Source organism: Marmota monax, unplaced genomic scaffold, assembly GCF_021218885.2.
Source record: "Marmota monax isolate L192 unplaced genomic scaffold, Marmota_monax_Labrador192_F-V1.1 WCK01_AAM20220418_F8-fsc00182, whole genome shotgun sequence".
Taxonomy (NCBI): Eukaryota; Metazoa; Chordata; class Mammalia; order Rodentia; family Sciuridae; genus Marmota; species Marmota monax.
This window is the reverse complement of record NW_026693043.1, coordinates 2,758,620-2,783,850: the sequence shown is the minus strand read 5'-3', so window position 1 is coordinate 2,783,850 and position 25,231 is coordinate 2,758,620. Positions and strand designations below refer to the sequence as shown.

The window sequence follows — 25,231 nt, the reverse complement described above, 5'->3', positions numbered from 1 at the left end:
ATTCAAAAAATATAAGAACCAACCAATTTAAGTTAGTTGTGTTCAAAGTAACAGGATTCTTTACTGTGTTAGAAGCATTCCCTTTGGTGAAAAATAAATATATTTTACCTATACCAGCCCAATTTTAATAAAATTAGCAAAATTTTCCCAGTGCTGCATAAGCTGTTTTTAACTTGCAGGAAAACACAGCTTTTGATTTATTCCCGCTTATTTGAGTAAATTAATAAATAAATTCATCCTAACCTGAGGAGAGCAAGATGAGGACATATAGGACTATCTTTAGACCACATAAATGACAGTAATAGCAAAGTGGGATATCTCAGACCATGTTTTAAGGTTTACACAGGCTAAATAAAGACTGGGTAGATGATAGACTATGTCTGATGTCAAGAATCAGAATGTTAGCAATGTGGAATAATGGACATTTTCCATTTGGAGCTGCCCAGCATCCATTCTACTTTCATACTAGTACCATGGTTTCTTTTTGGGAAATTGCCCCTCCTCCATCCTAGGAAGGATGGTTCTCAGTACTAACTATCATTACAGAAGAGGATGAGTTAGATTCCTTTTCCTCCTCCCCCACACCTCTTGAACCAGCCCACTTGTGAGTCTGTGATATGACCTTGGCCAATCACACACCCTCAGAATACTCTGATTCTGGAGATCATCACCCATGGATAGAAGAAACAGAGATGTAGGCTCTCTTTCTCTGGGCAGCATGCTGTGCAGATGCTTCGTACTACAAAGGTCATAGCTAGGGTTACTGACCCTAACTTGCCAGAGCTTTCCTGCTCTCTGGCTCATTCTCAAGTGCAGTTCTTCAGCTTCATGTTGATTATGTGTTCCCTCTCATTTCCACTTAGTAAATTTCCTTTGTTACTCCAAGTAGGTTTATATGGCTTGATATCAATATCTCTAACATGAAGACTGCCCATTATTAGCAACAATTTACTTTATTTCATTGTGTGACACACACTGAGCTATGTAAAAGCAAGGGTAAGTGAGGCTGAATCCTTAGGAAAAGAGACCAAGACTAGACAGTTTCTAAGATCTTATTTATAAATTTAATTCCATTTGTAGTCAGCCCTCTGTATTCTTGTATTCTGCAACTGCAGATCCAAACAAACACAGATCAAAAATATTTTTAAAAATTGCATCTGCAACTAAACATGTGCAGACTTTTTTCATTATTCCATAAATGATACATTGTAATTATTTATGTAGCATTTACATTGCAGTAGGCATTATACACAATCCATAGGTGCTTTAAAGTATATGAGAGCAAGTATGTAAGTTGTTTGCAAATGCTATGCCTTTTATTATTATGTCATTTAATATAAGGGACTTGACTATCCTTAGATTTTGGTTTATACAGTAGGTCCTGGAATGGATCTCCTGAAAACACGGAGAGACACTTGTACTTTCAAAATAAATGTCTTCTCACTATTCATAAGATAAAAATCTTTTTTACTAGTAAAATTTTGCAAAAGAATTTGGTTTTAAATATTTGCAGAATGCTTACTGCATGCACTGCACAATATCAAAAGTTGTATTAGATTTTTCACAAAAATGTGTTAGATTTTTCAAGAAAAACTGACTATTAAGGCAGGGACACAAAATATAACACTGTGCATGCATACACGCACACACCCCAGTTGAGTAAGAAGATATGGCATCCAAAGAAGTAAATTTCCCTTCCACATAGCAAATTCAAATAACCTTGCTAGATTATGCGATCTGATTTCTTATCTGAAAATGCTATGTTGAAATGGAGCAATACAACTTTTCAAGACTGAATCCTTTATCACCATCACCACCATCATTACTAACATTTATTGAGATCTTTCTCCATGCCCAGCACTGGCCAGAGCTCTTCATATGCGTTATCTCATGTTATGTTCCCCACAGCCCTGTGAAGGCAAGCACTATTAATATTGCCATTTTATAAATGAGGGAACTAAAGCCCAGTGACAGTAGCTAGTAAATAGTAGAACGGAAATTTCCTGCTCCCAAAGCCTTTGCTCATAAAATGTGCTTTCCTGCCTCCTACATGGTTGATGAAATGTAGAGAAAGGTTTGTTCTAGAGACATTTTAAACTTCCCCACTAAAAGAAAAAGAACTCTGAAATGTGAAACTTATAAATCTTCCACATGCATTTTTTCTGTTTCAAAGTAGTAAAAATAGAGACTAAGAAACCCCAAGGGTGTAACAAGACTGCCAAGAAAACATGGCCAACTTTGGAAAATGCTAACGCATGTTCCGAGAAAAACGGTAAGAGACATTTTACATAGAACACAAAAATAGCTATGGAAAAGAGAGAGTCTGGGGTTAGATTAATATTTTGGGCAGCCTTTAGAACAGCTGGTTCTTTTTATAATTCTCCGCTAAATTGAAATCACGAAAAAAATCTCCATTTTCCTCTGTAAAATGCACTTATACTCAAGGAACAGTCTCATAAGAATCTTATCTGTATTCTAAAAAAGAATATTTTATTTAGAAAATTTAAATATTCTCAATCATCTGGAGATATTAAGCAAAGCATTACAAATATAATTCAACAAAATGTGTTCCATATTCCCATTAAAGTTCTTCATGGGGTGATACCTAAGCATCCCTCAATCTGAGCCTTAATAAACACACAAACATGGCAGGAGAAGTATTTGAGTGTTCAGGGAAAGAGGAGAATCTGGCCTGGCAAGTCCTTAGGAATGGGAACCATGGAATGTTCTAAAAGAAGACCATGAGGACCCTCATACTATAACAAACTTTCATCCTGTTAACACTGTCATTGGTTTCTGGCTTCTCAGTTCTTAAGGCACAGAAAACTAAATCTGCCACAAAGAAATGCACATATGTGGGGAACTGGTAACTACAGGGCACTTCCTCCTTTCTCACCAGTGAATGAAAGGGCTTAGTTCCTCCATGGCCTACTTCTAGACTAGACAACTTGAGACTACTTTCATATGTGTGAATCCATAAAGCAATTCAGTAAGAGCCGGGGATGTCTCTTAGCTGAGTGAGAACTGCCTGAGAGTAGGGACCTTCTCTGTCTCCTAAATGTGATCTTATAGTTTATCACCAAGGCATCAGCAGCCTCTCAATCCTAAACCATTTCTCAGCAAGAAATGTCTTTGTGACCTAAGACTGTGAGGCAGGAGCTCTAGAAATACACTTTCAAATGTCTACCGCTCTTTAAAAATAAAAGGAATTTAAAAATCTAGAGTAATAGTCAGATTTATTTTGTGGATATGTTCTGAAACTTCACTACTTTTCCAAAATGGCCTTTAATCTCAAAAGGACTGACACAGCAGAAATTATTGCTGTGGAGTGGAACAAAATGTCCCTGGCATTGTGCCTCAATACTTAAGTCCCTTTGAGAAATCACATCTTTAATCTACCAATGTTCCTAACAGGAGGCTATTGACAGGAGATAGTTTATGGCTCCCATATTACTCTTTACTGTTGGTCCTATAAGATAAGCCAAGTTTATAGTAAGCAATTAGCATTTACTTATTGGCACGTTGAAAAGTTTCATCTCTCTGTACTTTTATAATTTAGTTAAGCAAATACTGCTATTACAGTATCATAGGTCACTCTGGAAGCTGCCAAATATCTTTCTTTAATCATCTAGAAACTAAACAGTTTCTGGATTGGTTTAGGGACATGCCTGTCCAATTCATATGAATTCCTTGGGACCTGTAGTTTTATTTTGTGACAAAGCCTATAAGAGAAATCTTTTGATAGTTTCTTTCTTGTAGTTCATAAAAAATTATTTAAATAAAGAAATCTATAAAGAGACTCATTAAATAGGAGGGCAGGATTGTGCAGGATTAATTTTCTTCCCCTTTCCAAATGTAGATAGCTAAGGTAGCCAAGCTTTCTTGCAACATATAATAGCTTCCTTCACTCTACCTAGAAAAAGCCTCTATACTCTACAACTCAATATGTAAACACTGAAAACATCTATCTTTTTCAGTTGCCATTCACCTTTTTTTTTTTTTTTTTACTTTTTATTTTTTAGTACTGGGGATCAAACCCAGGGCTTCATGCATACTAAGCATGTGCTCTACCACTGAGCTATACCCCTAACTCTGCATTCTTCTTTCAAAAGTCAAATGCAAATGATGCCTCTGTTTCTTCCATATCCTTTTACTTCCTAAAATCTGACTTGTGTCCTCAAAAATCCACAGGGCCCCTTTTCTCTAAGGTTACCAATGAGCTCCTTATACCCAGATATGAAGGAATATATCTACCGCATTATCACTTGGCTGCATCTGACATTGACCCATCAGATTGTACTGTTTCTCCCTGTTCTTCATCTAGTTCCCCAAGACCCTTCATTTTCTGAGCCACTAAATTCCCTGGGTCCCATCCTCAGCCTTTTCCTTTTCTTTTACCCACCCATTTCCCATTTCCCCAGGGAACTCATATACCATCTGGTTTTATTATTGTATTTGCACAGTGTTATGGTTTGCATTTTTATGGTTTTATTCCTTCTATGTTTATAAGTACCAAATTGCTATCTACAGTCACTGACACAACTTCAAGGTCTGGCAGCATATTCTTGTGTGTTTGCTCATGATCCTATATTTTGTTATATTCTCAGCCTTTTTCTCAAGGCTTGCACAGTGGCCAGCACATCCAGTGGGTCCCTGAGTTTCACAGCCCCATCTCTGGAAAAAGAAAAGCATTACACTCAGGTATAAAAGATGCCCTTGCATCAAGATAGATTTTAAATGAATAATTATGCCATTGTTCTTAAGAAATTCTAGTTATATACAAAAATCTAAAACAAAGCAATTAAGACAGAAGCAACACAATTTCCTCTGGAGGCTCTTGGGTAATTAAAGATCATTAGCAAAGAAGTTTTTACATATATTTCTCTTCTTTCACAAATGACATTAACTCAGGAAAGACAGGCAGTTAGGAAAAGGATGAAAATGTTACACTGTGGGGACAAATGGCTGCTAGTCACTTTTTCTCCACTCCATTTAAAGAATTATTAAATTATTTTTCCCAAATGAATGTACTATTTTATATTCCCACCAGCAATGTATGAGAGTTCCAATGTCTCCCTGTCATCTGCAACACTTATTATGGTCTGTATTTTTTTATTATAGCCATCTTGGAAAGTGTGAAGTGGCATCTCATTATGATTTTTAATTAAATTTCTGTTTTTATCTGCAGTGCTGGGGATAGAATCCAGGGCTTTGTACAAGGTAGGCAAGTGCTCTACCACTGCACTAAATCCCTGGACCTTGATTTTTTTTATTTTTGAGGAAGAATCTCACTATGTTGCCTAGGCTGGCCTCCACCTTTTGGGCTCAAGGAATCTTCCTGCCTTAGCCTCCCAAGTAGCTGGGATTCTAGGATGTGCCACTATGCCTGGCTCTTCATCTGACTCTTCATTCCCCCAGTGATGAACACTGTTAATCATCTGTTCATATGCTTATTGGTCATTTATATATCTTCTTTAGAGAAGTGTCTCTTTAATATTTTCCCTGTTTTTTTTAAATTGGGTAGTCTATCTTTTTTACCATTGTGCTGTAGGAGTTCTTCGCATATTCTGGATATGAGATAATTTGCAAATATTTTCTCTCATTCTATTTTTTTTTCAGTTTCTTGAGGATATCCAGATAATGAAACTTTTAAAAAATATTTTTATAAACTCAAATTGATCTATTTTTTTGTTGCTTGTGCTTTTGGTATTATCAATCAAGTATCGCTTAACCCAGATTTAAAACATTTACTCATTTTCTTCTAAAGTTTTTATAGTCTTAGCCCTTATATTTAGGCATTAAATCTGTTTTGAGTTAATTTTTGTGTATAGTGTGAGGAAGAAGTCTGACTTCATACTTTTGTATTTGGATATCCAGTTATCCCAACACCAGTTGTTGAGTGGATCAAACCCAGGGTCTGGTGCATGCTAAGCTACATCCCCCATCCCACTTGTTGAAAAGACTGTTTTGTCCTCTCTGACTTGTCTTGCCATCCTTGGGAAAGATCATTTCCTTAAATTTAAAGGACTATTTCTGGATCCTCTATTCTGTTCCATTGTTTATATATATATATATATATATATATATATATATATATATATATATATATAATCTTTATGCAAATAGCACATTGTTTTGATTACTGTAGATTTGGAGCAAGTTTTAAAATCAGGAAGTGTGAGTCCTTCAGTTATTTTCATGATCAGCATAGATCCATCACTCAGGCTGTAGCACATGTTACTGATGCCCCACCTTGCATCCTACGTTTGAGTTTACCATATGCTGTAGTAGAACATTCCAAGACCTCTGCTAGCTCCCTGTTTTAACTGAATCAGTCTTTCTACTTCCCTGCCTGAGGGCTTTCTTCTGGGACTTTGTTCAATCTGAGAATAGGACTGCATGAAAATGGTGGGAATTTGATATTCACAAGGGAAACACCAGCCAATGAGGGACATGAATAATATATCTTGGTTTTCTTGTCCTTGGTGGGGCAATTCTCTATCACATTCCACATAGTATCTCAGGGAGTCTCTAAAGGGATTGCGTTTCAGTTGCCCATAGATAAGATGGATCATTAACATACCTTTGTATTCCCCTTCCTGGAGGTAGTTTATTTAGGAACTTATTCCACATCTACTTTAGGGGCATAACCAATGTTTCTCAGGTCTGTTTTTTCCAAAACAAATTAAGACATTAACCCATGTCTCTCTCTCTTGCCCTAGCTGGACAGTAGATGTGCTGCCTGAAGTTCTGCCTTTGGGAGAATATTCCTTCACCATTGACTTAGGGGACTCCCCTAAAAGTGGTGAAATGCAGTAACCACCCACTTATAGTTGAGAACTCTGGAAGGTACAAATCTTTCTGCAATCTAGGCCTTTGTTTTCTCCTCTTCCATCCACTATTCTTAGGGCATTCTCTATGAGGTAATATGTATGGGTTAAAGGATAAGAACCAAAGAAAGAAATGGGCACCTTAGGAACCTAAATAACCCCTGCTCAAATAGTTTGCTTGTGCCTCCTGAACCTGCTCAGCCTGGGCTCAGAGGTATCACTTCCATTTTATAATGGAATGTGATATATGACTAACTTTATAATTCAGTAGAGCACAATTTGAATCTATGAACCATACATATGCACATTTTGGACTTATGATCACTTGTTCAGTTATTCGGTCTATACCAGGACCTGACTACAAGCAATGAACTGCTTTTCCAAATGAAGGGTAGTTGTCAGCAAGAAAAAAAAAAGGTCTTACATAGCTTCATTTTAAAATCCTAAGAGGTCTTTGCACAAATTCTTCTACTAGAGGTTATCAAAACCTGCAGACCATATCTTTGTCTGCCATGACATCTCCATATCACTGCATCTGCTGGATCAATGAACCAAATGGCAAAAGGAGCTCACACTGGTCCTGCTGCATGGCCCTTTCTTATTTTAAAAACTGGTAGCTTTGTGAATTAATGTGAAAATATATTGGAACTGCATGCCCCAGTGTGGTTTTGTTACTTCTAAAACCCAACAAGTGTTTTCCCTATCTCCCCAGGGTATAGAGTAGCTATAGTAGGATGGAGAAGGGTGGAAAGTGGATATGAAGGAGCAAGTTACAAGATGAAAAAAACACTGTTGCCTTAAGTGACACATGATGAAAATTTACAATTCACTTCATTTTTCTCTGTATCTATCATGTTGGCTGTCTAGATTCTATCAAGCTTCATTGATTGGATTATTATTGTTTGAGTCTTATCTTAACTTTAAGATTTGTCCCCCAAGTCAATGTGCTCCTGTCATATCATAAAGACTCAAAATGCATTAGGGATTTCTATAACAATGTCTCCAGGTTCCAAATGAAGGGGGGCAGTAAAGAATTAAACTGTGATCCCTCAGCTATTTTGAGAGATCAAAACTCCTATAAAAGGTTTAAGGTAAAATTTATCTTATACTAAAATCCATATAAATATTGGAGTCTGATGTGTCTAGTACTTGAATGGAACAGCTGAGACATTACAGAATGGATGGATAGGCCATTTCAGGAAGGTTTTCTTTGATCTAGTTTTAGGAAAGATAGCCTTCAGTATTAATAGATTTGATATAAAAAGATCAGTATTCATACTAAAAATAAAGTCAGGTTTCAGGGGCTTTGGTTCCTATAGAGTAGTGTTTTCTCAACCAAGGAGGATTTGGCTCCCCAGGGTATATTCACATATGTCTGCAGATATTTTTGGTTGTCACAACTGGGTAGAAGATGCTACCATACGTTGTACAATGCACAGGGAAGGTCCCTACAATGAAGAATTATCCGGTTCCGAATGTCAATAATACTGAGGTTGAGAAATCAGTCTACAGACTGATATATAAATGTGAGTGAATATCATAAACCCTTTCCATTAGCAGTATTGCTAGATTTGCAGAATCACATGCCTCATAATCACTCAGAGTGCTTGTTTAAACGCAAAGTATAGGAATCATGTCATTAGATCTAATAAATCAGTGGTGTAGGACCAAGAAATCTATATATTTAACAAATGACAGGTTATTCTGATGTGCACTAAAGCTTGTTCATTATTATATTATGGTGTTTGTATAAAATTACTCATTCATTTAGCTATGCATATTGTCAAATTGTTTGAATGATAATCAAAAGAACTAAAATACTTAATCTTGTAAACCATTTCTTTTTGATCATTATGTTCATTAAACTTCAAAAACTTTAAAGGAAATGATATTTCTTGTTGTAGCTGTTCATTTCCTGCATTAATATATATTTTCTCTTAATTTTTTTCTTTAAGAGTCAGTCAATTTATCCTTCTCCCTTATATCCTTGATTTTACTATACCTGGAATTACACATTTGATTTCTCTTGCTTTTTATTGCTCTCAAGTAACAAGGTATGATCATAAATGAGATGCATTGTAAGGTAATAAATTTGGACAGCTGTGGATGAATTTAGTAAGTCTTTGAAGATATCCAGAGATCCACATTATATATATATATATATATATATATATATATATATATATATATATATATATATTATATTTTTAAAATACATGTAGAAGCATGTGCATTTGGATGCATGCATGTGTGTATATGTAATTTGCTTAAACCCAGCTGGTGCATGGCAAAGGCATGTGGTTCATGTCTCCATGCTCTTGGTTCAAACTCCCCCTTTGTCACTCATAACCCCATGTCTTAGATTCCCAGAAATATCAGTTCTGCAATGTCACTGAGCTGGATCCTCCTAGAAGTATATCAAGATATACTTCTAGGCCTGGAGGTTGTAGGTCTGAATGGAATACTGACTGAAGATAGACATAGCTCCAAACATCCTACCTACTTTCCTAAGTCAGAAACCACTTCTATTTCCTCTGTTGGACTACAGCACCTTGTTCATTGCCCCTGGCCCTCGCTAGTCATGACACTGCATTTAACTGATTTATGTACATGTCTCACTTTCCTGACTAATCTCAATGCACCTGTGAAGAAGGACTATGTCTCACATGAATTCATATCTCCCATACTGCTCTGTGCATAGGAGGGTTCCAAAAAATTTATAAATGAAGGAATAACCTGCAACGTGCGAGGCTGAAACATGAGGATCACAAGTTCAAGACAGCTTCAGCAACCTAGCGAGACCCTCAAGAACTTAGCAAGACCCAAAAATGTGAAAAGAGCTAGAGATTTACTTGGTGCTGCAATAGTTAAACTGTGGAGACAACCTAGATGCCCTTCAGTGGATGAATGGATAAAAAAAATGTGGCATACATACACAATGGAATTTTATTCAGCAATAAAAGAGAACAAAATCATGGCATTTGTAGGTAAATGGATGGCATTGGAGAAGATAATGCTAAGTGAAGTTAGCCAATCCCCCAAAAAACAAATGCTGTATGTTTTGTCTGATATAAGGAGGCTGACTCATAGTGGGGTAGGGAGGGGGAGTATGGGAGGAATAGAGGAACTCTAGATAGGGAAGAGGGGTGAGAGGGAAAGGCAGGAGGCACGGGATTAGCAAGGATGGTAGAATGTATTAGACATCATTATCTAAAGTACATGTATGAAGACATGAATTGGTGTCAACATACTTTATATACAAACAGAGATATAAAAAAATGTGCTGTACACGTGTAATAAGAATTGTAATGCAAAAAAAGAGAGATTTACTTGGTGCTGGAGTTCAATCTATAGTATTGCAAGAAAAAAAAGGAATAAAAAGAGGAAAGGAATCATTGATTTTATAGCCCAAATCATATAACATCTAGCTTCTCCAGGCTCCAGAAAGGACCCCATAAATTTCTACAAAAAAAAAAAAAAAAACTTCTCCTTTTCCTCACCTCAAATTAAACCTTCTAGTGAATGTCAACTTAGCACTAATTTTTAAATATCAGTTCCACATATAAACCTTTGCCAAAATGACCAGGATTGACATTACTATCAAATTGACCAGAATTCACTATGTGTAAAATGCTGAAGGGAACAGAAAAAGATGGAAGAGTCAATCCCCTAGAGGACCTGATAAAATCATTTACTTTGTTAGTATTTCTTACTGTGATCTTTACAGATGCTATATGAAAACAGGTTCCATGGTCATAAATCTTGGAAATCTTGGTTTATAAACAGGCTTTTTTACTTCCAGACCTCAAAGGATTTCTAATTTGCTAATGGGCATCTGGAATACTTCCAAAATTTATCTGACCACCAGACCCTCTCTACTTCAAAACATTTTTGAGATTGATGTTGTTTAGAGAACACTCAGGAAATATTTCCCTAGGCATTTTTTTTTCACATTCTGACAGGCCCTGCCAGGAGCCCAAAATATAACACAGAGAAACATGGGATGAAAGAGGAGCTTTGATAACCAGAATACTTATTTTCCATGTGCTACCCATGGGAGGACATTCTCATTTGTATCCATTCTGACCAAAAGACTATATCATCCCATAACACTGAGTCAAATAGGAGAGATGAAATTCCTTGCACATCTAGCTAAAACTGCAAATGCACCACAGGCTCTGTGTTAAGTTTGTGTGCTGAGCCCTTCCCTCTTTGTTACCAGAGAGTGCAGTGAGAAATTATGTCACAGAAAGTGAAAAGGACACAAAGCAAAGCAGAGCTTCTAGCTAGGATGTTAACTGAGGGCGTCCATGTTATGTATCATACAGATGGGGTGGATATTGTAGCCTTGTCCTTCTACTGGATGAAGTCACTTCAATGATGGCTCCAGGATCATGAGAGCAGAGACAAGATGATAGCATGGAGTAGGGCCAGGAGCCATTAGACTCTCAGTAAGTCTTCCTGACATCTGACTTTCAGGGAAGTATTTTTTAAAATCTAAATATTGGGTGAATTTGTTGATATTCAGGACTATTCCAGTGGTGGGTGTTCAAATAATCATGTGGATTAACAACTGTATCCATGCTCTACTTTTACCACCTGTGACAGGTCAGCAAATGTGAGCCAGAGAGATTTCCTCCCATTGTCTCTGAAGCTGATGTTTTTCAGAAACATTTATCTCTTGGATATGGCTGTAGAAATGAGGCCACTAGGTACCTTGGCAAACACACAACATTAAATATCAGCTTGCAGTTCACCAGGTATCATTTCAGTCTGAAAAATTACAGGAGTGCAATGGGAATGAAAGGAAATGGATGAGTTCAGTAATCATTCCCTTTGTTTGAAAAACTTGACATGACATTTTAGTCTTCTATGAAATGAAAAAAACTCACTTCTTTAGCCTTCAGGATCAAACTGTCCATAACACTCAATGGTAATTAACATTCAAAGTTTCTGTGACGTCATTGAGAATTTTCTTCTGATTGCATGAAACCCAAACACAAAGCAAAAAAATAAAATGAAAACAGTACCAGGCTGCTTGAATATCAAATATCCACATTACTATCATGATTGTCTCTTTTCAGTTTTAAGTTCTGGGTTTGCGGAGGTTCGTGATTGACTAAGCTTTCACCTCTGCCTTTCTCTCTCATTTCTGTTAGGACCTTGAGGCAAACAATCATTCTTACAAATTTCTCTCATCTCTAAAGTAGGAATAACTGTCACTTACTAAAACTATGAGACCCATTGGTCTTCAAAAGATATTTATTCTTTGAATTCAACTCAGAAGTGAAAAACCTTTGAGTCCACACCTGAGACAGAGAGCTACATGGCAGCCATCAGTCCTATTGGGTGTAAGGATGTGCAACAACAAAAAAGATTTTCTGTCTGGGTAAATGTGGGCTCATGGAACAACTGAGCTTTCCTTCTTCAGGAAGTGCTCATAATGGACCAGATATGAAATTCCTAGGACGTTGGAGGGTTTTTAAGGTTTTACCTTTTAGAAGGTAACTGCAATTGTTTGAAATTCAGGATCCATGATTGAGCTTTGTGGGTGGGGCAGTGCATATGTGCTGTGGGGAAGGGATAAAGGTTGCAGAGGGGGAATTAGGAATGAAAAAGCAAAAAGGGATAGGGAAGGAAGAGATTTTGATTTCCAATGGGTAACCTACATTCTAACCTGAGAGGTCAGAATCTCTAGGAGTTAGGTTTTATCATGGAGATGAGAACAATTTCTCCTGGGGAAACTGTTTACTTATAAATTTCATTCCATTTATAAAGTTCTTTTGGGCATTTACCTAAAAGAGGAGGTGACTGCAAAATACTGCAGACTGAGTATGAGAGAAATTCTTTGTATCTGATCTACACCATTTTCTGTTAGAGGAGGTCAGGCCAAGGCAGGAGGGTGACTCTAGGACCAGTTCTCAATGAATGGTTAGACAAAATATCTATAGTGAATTAGCCCCTATTAAAATGAATGTAAGAGTTGGGTTCTGTGGTGCATGCCTCTAATCCCAGGTGATCAGGAGGCTGAGGCAGGAGCATCACAAGTTAAAGGCCAACCGGGCAATGTTAGCAAGACCCTGTGTCTCAAAATTTCAAAAATAAAAATAAAAAGGGCTGGGGATGTAGATCAGTTTTAGAGTGCCCCTGGAATAATTCAGTACTGAACAAAAAAAAAAGAGAAAAAAAGGGAAGGAAGTTAGGCATGGTGGTACATGCCTATAATCCCAATTATTTGAGAGGCTGAGACAGGAGGATCCCAAATTTGAGGACAGCCTCAGCTACAACAAAATCCATCTAAAAAAATTAAATAAATGGAAGAAAAAATAAAAGGGTTCTGTGGGGGCTAGGATGTAGCCCAGTGGTAGAGTACTTGCCTAACATATGCAAGGCCCTGAGTTCTATACCCAGCACTGAAAAAAAAAAAAGTTCTGTGGATAAATGGCAGTGATAATAGTTGTACAACAATGTGAATGCATTTAATGCTACTAAACTATACACCTAAAATGATGAAGATGGTAAGTTTAATGTATTGTATTTTGCCTCATTTTTATTTTATTGATTCTTTTTAGTTATACATGACAGTAGAATCCATTTTGATATAAGTATACAAACATAGGATATGTCTTATTCTAATTTAAACCCCAGTACCTCTCCTTCCTCTTCCATTTTCCCACTCCCTCCCCCTCTATGGATCTTTCTGCCATTTACCCATAGTTATTTTTTAATTAATTTCTTGTGGGAAAAAATGAATGGAAGAAAAAATATCTAACAATTAACCTTGTTTCACTATATTGGGCTATTGCTTCTGCTGAGTAGAAACTTCATATTCTAGAAACCAAATAGATTTATCCCTTAAAAGTATAGCCATTTCCTCTCATTTCTTTGCTGTGCTGGAGAACAAACCCAGGGCCTCATGCATGCTAGTCCAGAGCTCTACCACTGAGCTACCTCCAGCCCTAGTGTAAGTTTATAAGAGCAATTCTCATTAAGATCTCTGGTTAACACACAAGCAGCAAATTAGGTATTTTCTAAAGGGGGGTGGTGGAGATTACCAAACACTATTTTTAATAAGCTACCTCCATATATCATTTTTCCACATTTTATTGGTACATTATAGTTGTGCATATTGATGGGATTTGTTGTTACATATTCATACATGTACACAATGTAAAAATATAATTTAGTCCATATCATTCCCCAACACTCCCCCACCTCCTCCCCACTTCCCACCCCTTGGTCCCTTTCCTCTACTGATCTCCCTTTGATTTTTAGGAGACCCACCCCCCTCTTTGTTTTCCTTTTTCCTCTCTAGCTTCCCGATATGAGAGAAAACACATGACCCTTAGCCTTCTGAGTTTAATTTATTTCACTGAACATGATGGTCTCTAGTTCCATCCTGCAAATACTATAATTTCATTTTTTTATAATTAATAAAACTCCATTGTGTATATATACCACATTTTCTTTATCCATACATATTTATATTTGATTTGATAGATAAAACTGAAAATATGTAAATGTTTATAGCTTCTCTTTTTAAAAACTTACTTATAATTGGGAAATTCAAATGACATAAAACATCTATATGTAGGGCTGGGGTTGGGGCTCAGCAGTAGAGTGCTCGCCTAGCATGTGCAAGGCCCTGGGTTCAATCCTCAGTACCACATAAAAATGAATAAAATAGAGGTATTGCATCCAACTACAACTAAAAATAAATATTTTTAAAAAATCTCTATGTAAAGTGCAGATGGAAGGCATTATTAGTATGTATCACGAATTCAAGTATTTGAACGTAGTGATAGGACAAGCAATATCCCTATAAGGGCTTAACATATTCAGCTTCTTAAATTTCTTTCCAAAAGGTGCTGAAAGTGAAAAATATAACTTCATTTGAAGACAAAACAAATACCTTCCATGAGTTAACATAGAAAAGGTGCTAAAAGAAACTTAAAATTAAATGTCCCTTATTCAAAGGAAACAGTCTTAAGAAAGAGGTCCAAAACACAAGTATATAATAAGCATTAAAACAAATTAACACAAAACACAACTTACTTGTTAAAACTAAGTTCATCTCTTAGCAACCAAGAAAATTTATTTAGTATTCCAGGACACACATTGTCTGAAGAGCTTTTGACTTTAGTCATAGGCATAGAAACCAGAAGTAAATGGCTGCAGGCAGAATAGAACCAATACTAGGAAAAATTGCTTGCTGAGCTATTATTATCAGGAAAGCCTTTGTTGTTTTAAATACATCTTTATCATGCCACTCAAAAACAAATGTGTGGTACATGTTTAGAGTCTCTAGTTTTATTTAGAGAGGATGGGAAAAGCAGGGAGAAAGCAAGAATGCAGAAATATGTCAATTTTTCCTGCAAATAAGCTCTGGCAAAAATGCCTTGCTCCATCTCTGGCTGGCTTCTCCCATTCCACACCATTCACTCTACCTGCAATTGTGATCTAGAGAAATCCAAAGAAAGCAAAAAAAGAAACTGGGCATTTCCTCTTTCTTTTATAAGACCTTGCCTGCAAAATTTAATATAAGGTCACCCCAACTTAACAAAACTCGCTAATAGATGTGTAACTGATGTGATTCTGCAATCTGTATTTGGGGTAAAATTGGGAGTTCATAACCAACTTGAATCTAATGTATGAAATATGATATGTCAAGAGCTTTGTAATGTTTTGAACAACCAATAAAAAAAACTCGCTAATAAACAAACTTAATGAGGGAGCATCTTATTTACTGATGCAAGTAATGAATCGATCCAATAGGCATTCAGGGATAGCTGCTTCTCTTACTATCCAAAAGAAAAGAAATGAAAGAAAATGTGTTAAATATATTTAACTGATGCCATTTAAAATCCACCTTTTGGGTTAAAGACAACACAATTAATTTATATTAACTTCACTGGTAGATATAATCTTTCAAATAAAGCCATATGCAATTTATAACATTCATAAAACCTGTTCACTATAGTAATTTCTTTGTTATTTATAGAAAAGAATACACTGTATTAGATTACAGAAGCCAGGGTTGTCACAAGGCTTATAGAGTATCATAAGACAATTTGTATTACTAACCCAATATCCTATCATGCTAGAAAATCAATTTCTCCCCTAGAAGTGGAGAGAACTGATAGTTGTGATGTTTTACAGTTTTAAATAAGTGGAGTTATTAACAATCTTATCTACAATATTGAACTAAATATCTTGCCTTCATACCTTTTCTGTGATACGGGGCTCAGTAAAGAAGAACCATCCTTATCATTACTATGGGAACAAGGCTGACTTTGAGGAATTGACTACTGCAGTGTAGATTTAAACAAGATATTTGCTGTCTAAAGTGCAGCTGAAGCACAAGTCTTAGTGCCAAACCTATCAGATTCTGCATGTTCAATAATTGTGACCTAATATTACCTAATATTACACATTACTATGTTAATGTCCATGGCCATGCAATGGCAATAATCCAAAGGTTATCAATTACATTCTTTTAAAAATAATTACATTCTTGAAAGCATCTTCAGGCTACCAAATTCAAAGCCACAACAAGATTCCTTTTTCTAGTATGTTATATATGTGACAGCCATACTTGTGTTTTTGTGAAATAAAAATATGGTAGGAGTTGAGTAGCTCCCACCTCTAGAAAGGTGAAGCTGTGCTTTTTCTTAGAAGTAGGACTATCAAGGATGGCATAGACTTAAATTTAGAGAAGGACTCAACAGCAGCAACAAAGAAAGCGACCATAGATACTATCCTAACATCTCTCTTTCCTTAAATTAGGCATATGATATAGCAAACAGCATTTCTTTAAGATAGTTCATCCTCTAGTAAAGCTTGAAGCAAAGCCTCTCAAAATGTAAAATGATCATACCTGGATTTCTTGAAACCAGGGTTCCCTATGAAGCCCAGAAAAATTGTAGTCATTGGAAAGCCTGATATTTAACTAATAACACTTAACTCACAGGTTCTGTCAGGAAGGTTGGACAGCATGCTATCATCTATTGATAACCTTCGACAGTCAAAATTCTGAAATAGTACTATCTCATTCTAATTCCACCTTGCCTCCATCAAGAATAATGAGGAGTTGAATAACCAAAGCTGGTTGTGGGAGCCATTTTAAAATCACACCTTACCATCATGTTTTAGAGTGGGTATAGCTGGGAGACTAGTAGGTACTTAGTTTGAGGACACACCTACAAATTTCCAGTTTTTCCCCAGTTTTCAAAATGTACATAAAGGAACATGAGACTGGAAGAAGAGTAAGGAAGTAAAAGAAGAGTGGTCTTTCAGTAACAGCATCTGCTCATCATATAAGTCAAGTTTCAGTGAAATTGGTGGTGAGATACCTTACAATAGATATGTGTTTGGTTAAACAAACATTGGAGGCCCACCCTGCTTCTGTTCAGAACCCTTAGTTTCAATTCTGAGACCATATATGCATTCAAGGATTAATAGAATGCTACTAGGTTTTTAACCTTGACATCACTTTACCTCTTTGAACATCAGTTTTCTCATCTGTAAAATGAGGATAATTATGCAGCCCAGTGGGGTAGATGTAAGATTTTAATTAGTTCATGCATAAAAAGTACTTAGTTGTTTGTTTTATTTTATTCCAAGTAAAATAAAAAATCTCTCAATGCCTGAATCTTAGGGATAAATAGATAATAAGCGTGAATCTGCTTAGATGGCAAGTAATCATCACACTCATTTGCTTCCCAGTTGGAGTTGAGAGTGAATTTCCATGACTGTTTAATTTGTAGTTGATTGCAAAGGGTTAGGCTTCCCTCCTCACATTAAATGCAAGAATGTAAAAAAGCTCAATGACTATTATTCTTTTTAGCTGCTATCATTCTTTTTTGGGGGAGGGTACTAGGGATTGAACTCAGGGGCACTTGACTACTGAACCACATCCAGAGCTCCATTTTTGTATTTTATTTAGAGGCAGAGTCTCACTGAGTTGCTTAGGGCCTCACTTTTGCTGAGGCTTTGAACTCGCAATCCTCCCATCTCAGGCTCCCGAGCCACTGGAATGACAGGTGTGCACCACTGTACTTGGCGCTATTATTCTTTTTTTTTTAGAGAGCGAGAGAGTGAGAGAGAGAGAGAGATAATTTTAACATTTATTTTTTAGTTTTCGGCAGACACAACATCTCTGTTTGTATGTGGTGCTGAGGCCGCACGCATGCCAGGCAAGCGCACTACCACTTGAGCCACATCCCCAGCCCGCGCTATTATTCTTACTATTGTTATTTCTTACTAACTTAAGGAAACTCCACAGTAAGCAGGAAAGATAAAATGGGGAAGCAAAAGGTATTCTCCTTTCTGATGGTGCCCTAGTAAAGCCAACACTGTTAAGCACTTTGCATACATTTTTTATGCCTATTGAGGATTAAATCCAGGGCCTCATGCATGCTAGGCAAGTGTTCTACCACTGAGATATAGCCCAAACTGCCACTTTTTATTATTTTTTAATACTTTATTCCTCCCTTAATCTCTGCACCCACAACTTTTCTAAAAGCTACTGTTTTTGTTGTTGTTGTTGTTGTTTTGCATTTGTTGCCAGATTCTCCCATGCATTGCAAACAACATGACTATCATAGTTTGCCATGATTCCTAATTTCATGCTTGGGCATAATGATGCCCAAGTTTTGGTATGCATATACCACAAGTTTCCTTAATTCCCAGTACGCTCCCTAAGCGCTGTAGCCTCCAGACCCACAGTGACTGCCTGCAGTGGAGTCAGGGGGAGATGTGTCTGCTGATAAGTGATGTGGTTACTGGCATGGGAATCCTGCCATTAGAATGAGTAAATAACCCCTGCCCTTGTGCTGCAAATTCCAAGAAGTGAGCTGCAATGTCAGATGGGAAACTTAATTTCTCAAGGCATATTTCCAGACTCTAGTCATTCCATGTTTGCTTCAATGAGAAAGAATAACAGTGGCAACAGCTGATGTTTCTTAGGTGGATATGAACAGCTCAAGTTTAAACAAACTCTTGTATAAACAGTAGGAAAATGCACTAGACTTCGGGAGCTAGACTTCCTGAGTCAGAGCCAAGTACAAAGGAAATGATCAAGTGCTCAAACAAACATCTAGCTAACACTTTGAACTGGAGGAAGAACCAGTTCAAAGACTAAAGAAGTAATCTCCAACTATTGAGTTCCTTGGGATCTTAGAGATGGCTCCTAAATGATTCAGGAGTTGACTGGGGCTGGGGTAGTGTGTGTGTGTGTGTGTGTGTGTGTGTGTGTGTGTGTGTGTGGTGTATGCATGTAACCATATCTGTTGCAAGCACCCCTAACCCCAGGGCTCTGCAAATATATTAGGAAGGGGAATGGAGGTACAACTTATGAGAGCCATAGTGGGCAACAGGGAAGAGGACCAAGGTGAGACGTGATTTCCCACAGTGCTTCCAGGAGTCCTTAGCAACTTTTTTAAATGAAAAAAGGAAAAGAGCCTAATTTTTATGATTGCTTTGAGACAAATACCAACAAACATACAAACAAAATATTTTCTTAAATAAAATGCTCCCCCATTGGTCACCTGGATAAAAACTCAGACTTACCTTGACATACTGAACAAGACGCTCATTGATGTTCACCTTGTAAGTCTGTAGGCCCAGCTCCTTAGACAAACGTAAGATTCTGTTCTGGGTTGGTCCCACATAGGCTCCACCAACATCTACCCAATTAACATGCTCATTCTGCAGAAAGAAAAAGTGGTCAGAAGGCTTTAGTTAAGACTTGGAAATAAGTCTTTATGTCTCATAAAAAATAACTCCATTTATTTTGCAAAATTAACTGTGCTTTACATCTCCCCTTATAAAGTACAACTGAGAATGGCAATCATTTTTCTTCCTCTCAAGAATTGGGGCATAACACTGTCTGACACTTCACTAAGCACCTTCATTTGCAGAGCTATTGGTGTGGCTGATCAGCAATATAACACATAAGGAATAAAGAACTCTGTAGTAAATCCTACCAGTCTAGATCCTCTGCAACACATTCAAGTTATTATGTATGCTTTTCTCTGGAGTTATTGCTGGAGGAGCCACCCAGAGACTTATTAGAGCTAATTCCCTTATTTCTATCAGGAAAAAAAAATCTTAAATCAGCTTACATTGATGAGCTCTTGATATTTGAAAACACTTCCAGAGAAGAATGCATCATGGGAAATGAATATTAAAAACCATAAAAATATTCATATATCTACTAAATTATTTATAAATATGCAAGCTCTCAAACTGAAATTGTTTTCCTTCCCCCTCCCTCCTAACTGCATTTCTCTACTTTCTTTTACTTATTAACATATTTCCCGATGATTTGATCAATGAATTAAATCTTGGTGAACTATAATTCCTCCATATTTTTTTTAAAATATTTTTTAGAGATGGACACAATACCTTTATTTTATTTATTTATTTTTATGTTGTGCTAAGGATCAAACCCAGTGCCTCACACATGCAAGTAAGTGCTCTACCCCTGAGCCACAACCCCAGTCTTCTCCATGTTTTTGTAATAACCTCTTATGGCTCTATTCAATTTCTATTTTGTTGTTTATACCAGTTCTTATGTGTGAATGCTGCTTTTTTTTCTTGCTTACCTGATTACATTTTTATTGTGTAGCGCTCCATATACTTGAAAAACATGCAGAAATAATTTGAATCCTTGGAGATATCTTTCTCAGAGAGAATTTATGTTTGTTTCTACCCAGTGTCTGAGATACTAACCATAATAAAAAATAACTTTATTCCTCTTCAGTGCTGAAGTGATTTTTAAAAAGCTGGGATGACAGAATGATCAGATTTGGGAGCTTTATAAATTGAGTTTGAGGGGCTGGGGTTGCGGCTCAGTGGTAGAGCACTTGCCTGGCACATGTGAGGCACTGGGTTCAATTCTCAAGCACCACATAAAAATAAACAAAATAAAGATATTGTGTTCATGTATAAATAAAAAAAATATATTTAAAAATATTGAGTTTGGGACCCCTCATAGACCAAAGTCAGGCAGTCATCAAACTAAGCAAGTGATCAAGCTCACAGGAACTGATCAGGAAGTTCACATGGCTTAGGTAAAGTGTCTGGTAAGACAAGAGCAGCAAACATTAAGTCCAGCCTTGGAACTTCTTACATGTTTTCTATAAGGACTGGAATCAGTCCTCAAGGCAGGTTGGATGGGAAGGCAGCCCAGCTGGAGTGGGGATGGTAAGAGCAGAGAAGAGGGCAGGGTCTGCCCTTTTTTGGGGTACTTATCCTAGGCTACACAGTACCAGCTGTTAGGAACCCCAAAGAACCTTGAAATGAAGAGGTTATATACTCAAACATCTATGTGGGCCAGACAGGTGTAAGGTCCAATAATGAGTGGAGACAGTGACTAACTGGAAAGAACATGAACAGAGGGACAGTTGCTACTCAGCTCCATGTGGGAAATGTGATTCATTGTTGCCAGATCTTCTGGTTTTCCAGAGAAGTCAGAAATCTCTTCAGATGAAAGTTTCTGATCTTTAATGCTGTTAATTAATTTTTAAAAATCTTCAGAAACATCTATTGGCCCAACAAAAACATGTTTGTGGCTGATTTGGCCTGTGTGGGGAATCCTTTAGCTATTGCTGTTGTCTAGTACTTGAAAAGGCCAAGTGACTTGGGTGGACATTCCCTGTGAGTTTTTTGATGCCCATGAGGGTGACATTTATCGTCTATAGAAACAATTACTCAGAAATTACTTTGGATTTAAAACTCAATTTTTTAAAATTTACTCAATTTTTCAAAGTTACAAACACTAAATCCTAGTTCTTTTCTAAGTTTTTAAGTTTAGCTTTCAAATCATATTTTATTTAATGTTTGATCAAAGGCAAATTCCTATAAACACTTAAATGGTACTTTAAGTTTTCATTTATTTGACCAAAACAAACATTCCCAAACACTTGAATATTTCTATCCCCAATAAATTGTTTATAAATAAGTAAAAAAAAAAGCTGGGCTGAAATGCACATGTGGCCTAGTACTCTTGCAGTTCACCATTAGTCCTAAGATTAGCCCAACCCAAAGCAAGGAGTTGACCAAAACCTTCCCCATATACACACATACTTTGTTGGGCTCTGGAATTGACATTATATTATCCTAGCTTCAAAAAACTATCAAAAGAACTGCTCAGTCTCCCAGCAATATTTTCAGTAGCCAACAACTCTCCCTAATACCCAGGAAAAGGTAGGTCAATCCTTTTTGGATACTGGCCCCATAATTCTTCACTACATTCTTAGCTCTTTGGCTCTCTAATGCTCTGAAGATATATGAGTGTGTACACATGCACACATATGTGCGTGGTGAAATCTGTCTAGTCTCATTGTGCTTTGGTATAATTTACCCAATCTGTTATTTCCAGAAAAAGAGTACTGCTGGCAGAAGGAAGAGCCAGTGCGAAGATTGTAAGGCAAAAGCATACCTGGTATGTTTAAGAAATACCAAGAGGGCCAATGTAGCTAGAATAGAGTAAGCAAGGAAAAGAGAACTGGAGATAAGGTTAGAGAGTTTATTGGGAAACAGGCCAGGACATTGTATGCACACTGGTTTTTGCTCTAAGTGACAGGAGAGCCTTTGGAAGGTTTTGAGGAGAAAAATGCTAATGTCTGATTTAGATTTTAAAGACTTGCTGCTGCACTAAGAATTGATTATTGGGAGCAAGAGTGACAACAGGGAAATCAGTTAGAAGGCTACTACTGCAGTCATCTACCCTAAAGATGATGGTAGCTCCCGCAAGGAGGTAGCAATGAAAGTCTGGGGGGGAAGTATTGAATTCTCAATATGTTTTTAAAGCAATGCCAAAATAATTTCCTGGAAAAATACAGTAGGTCTGGCAGTGTTAAGCATTACCCCAAGTATTTTCAGAGTTGCCATCTTATTTGGGGAAAGATGCTGGAATAACAGTCTCAGTGAGAAACATAAGAAGTTTAGTTTGGGATGGTTGAATTTGAGATGCCAATTCAATATCGAGGAGGATCTACAATTGTCTAACTTCCCTGTCAGATCTGTACAGTGTATTTTATTCAACATTTTTCTTATTTCAATAGGGGGAGTTATTCAGGGTTACCTTGCTGCCACAATAGCAGAAATAAAATGTTTCTTTAATCTGTCCATCCTAATCCTTATGTTCTCTTTTACTAACCATGAGTACTGTCCTCCAAACTTCTCTAGACTCCAATTTCCATTTTAAGATTGGAGAACAAGTACTCCAGTAAATTTCTAGGATTTAACAAAGACAGCAAGAGGACCCTTGAGAGTTTTCAAATGTCTTTAGAACACTGACAATCTCTTTAAAGTGAATAATCCTAAGTGAAGTAGTAAAAAGAGTGAGGCATTTTACAGAATGCTTTTTACAAAGCAAAAACATTTGGGCTGGGGATGTGGCTCAAGCGGTAGCGCGCTCCCCTGGCATGTGTGCGGCCCGGGTTCGATCCTCAGCACCACATACAAACAAAGATGTTGTGTCCACCGAAAAAACTAAAAAATAAATATTGAAATTCTCATTCTCATTCTCTCTCTCTCTCTCTCTTTAAAAAAAAAAGCAAAAACATTCTATATATGATACTCTGGATTCAGCATGAAGACACTAGAAATGAAATATGGTTTTCTGCTATGTTGCACCTTAGTCTTTAGGGTCCTTATTTAGATCTTATTACTCAGCCTTTAAGGAGGCCACTGAGATGCAACTGTATTAGCAATCAAAGACACCAACCTTTTGGTGGCCCTGCGGGCATTTCAACTTTATTAATTTGACTCTGAAAAATCATGGAGGGATCATATTTAAAAAAATTGGGATGTTCTGAACTAGTTGAAAATCCATACAAATAGTTGTCAGGTGAAAATACCATCTTTGACATTTCAGTACTTAAAGATGTAAAGTAGTTTTTATGACATCTTCTGCCAAAATTATCCTAATTGATAATGCTACTAGAAACAATTTTAACAATATTTGATTCAGTTTCTTATTAAATACCATTTTGTCCTTTTTAAAAGCCTTCTGTTTCTTCCATATGAAATATTAATGCTAAGTGGTAACGTCAGGCATTTCTGAGATTCCTTTCTCATATACCTAAGAGGTACATGATATCATGAATATGCAGTAATAGTTCTGTCTGGTGCTGACATATATAAATGATGCAGCACGGCCAAGCAGCTTAGGCCAATAACATAGATTGGGATAAGCATGTTGTATTTCTCATTTCCCTTATGCAAAGAAACTTGTTCTTAACTGAAAATCTGCAACATGACTGATGCTCCTATTTAATAAGCAAGAGGTTTCAGAGATAAGAAAACCAAGGATAAGGCACAACTTAATAACTACCTACAAAATGAAGGAATATTTTTCAGAAAAAATGACAGAAGAATCATATCTACCAAGAACGTAAGACAGAATATGCAACCATTTTTTTTTACATTACCATACACTGTTTAGAATCTGAAGATGAAGGGAGCTTCCTGGAGGACATTCAGATTGTATCATATCACTCAGATGAGAAAACTGGGATGTGAAGTGCTAACAGGACTTACCCAAGACACCATGTCAGGCCAGTACAGTGGATAGAATCCCAGTTTCCTCACTCCCAGACCCATGGCAGACTGCATCCAAAGGAGTACTCAGAAATTCTCCAAATAAACTTAATCTGGATTAACATTAAATGAAAGCAAGCAAGTGTGTATATACCAGAGAGCCGTGCTTCTTGTAGTCTCTCCTAGTGAGCTTGTCAAAATGCAGATTCAGATTCAGCAGGTCTGGAACATGGCCTAAAATTCTGCATTTTTATCAAGTTCCCAGATGATTTCAAGGCTGCAGGTCCACAGACCCCACTTGGAAAAAGCAAGGCTGTGAAACACTATTAGAATTAATCAAGTAGGAAAAGGCCTCAGATATATCTTCACATATCTAGCAAATATCATATGAATGTGTGTGCATGTGCATATGTGTGTATGTTTGGGGTGTAGAGTCACTTCCAGTCCAGAAAAACTATAACCCTAGCCAAGACACTACATACTTGATGATCTCATCTATAGTTTCAAAATTATGACACTGTATTGAAGTTATTTGTTCATACTTGCTGTCTTCACTAGAATGTGAGGTAACATACCCAAATGATAGAAAGGGCATGGCATGGTGTGACTGAAAGAGTTCAGAGTTCAAATGTCATCAGTTGGCAATTGCAATACTTTCTCTTGCCTGATTACACTCTGTAGTCTGGAAATGTTAGATATCAGTCTTTCTTACAGCTGAAGGGAGCCAGGTGACCTAACTCTGCCCAATGAAACTGAAGCAAATGTCTACCTGAGTCTTCCAGTAAAGATCACTCTCTTTCCTACCTTGAATGAGGACTTGATGCTTAGATGTCAGCATCTACCTTGTTACC

General features: G+C 37.0%; 1 protein-coding gene across 1 annotated transcript in view; it reads right to left on the bottom strand.

Annotated features, from left to right (window-relative positions):
* The window catches only part of Maoa (monoamine oxidase A), a 71,821-nt gene that overhangs the window by 27,888 nt on the left and 18,702 nt on the right, over window positions 1-25,231 (bottom strand). Inside the window, exon 3 of the mRNA XM_046453860.2 lies at window positions 19,401-19,538. Within this exon, the coding sequence (XP_046309816.1) occupies window positions 19,401-19,538 (138 nt within the window). The remainder of the gene's footprint in view (window positions 1-19,400; window positions 19,539-25,231) is intronic.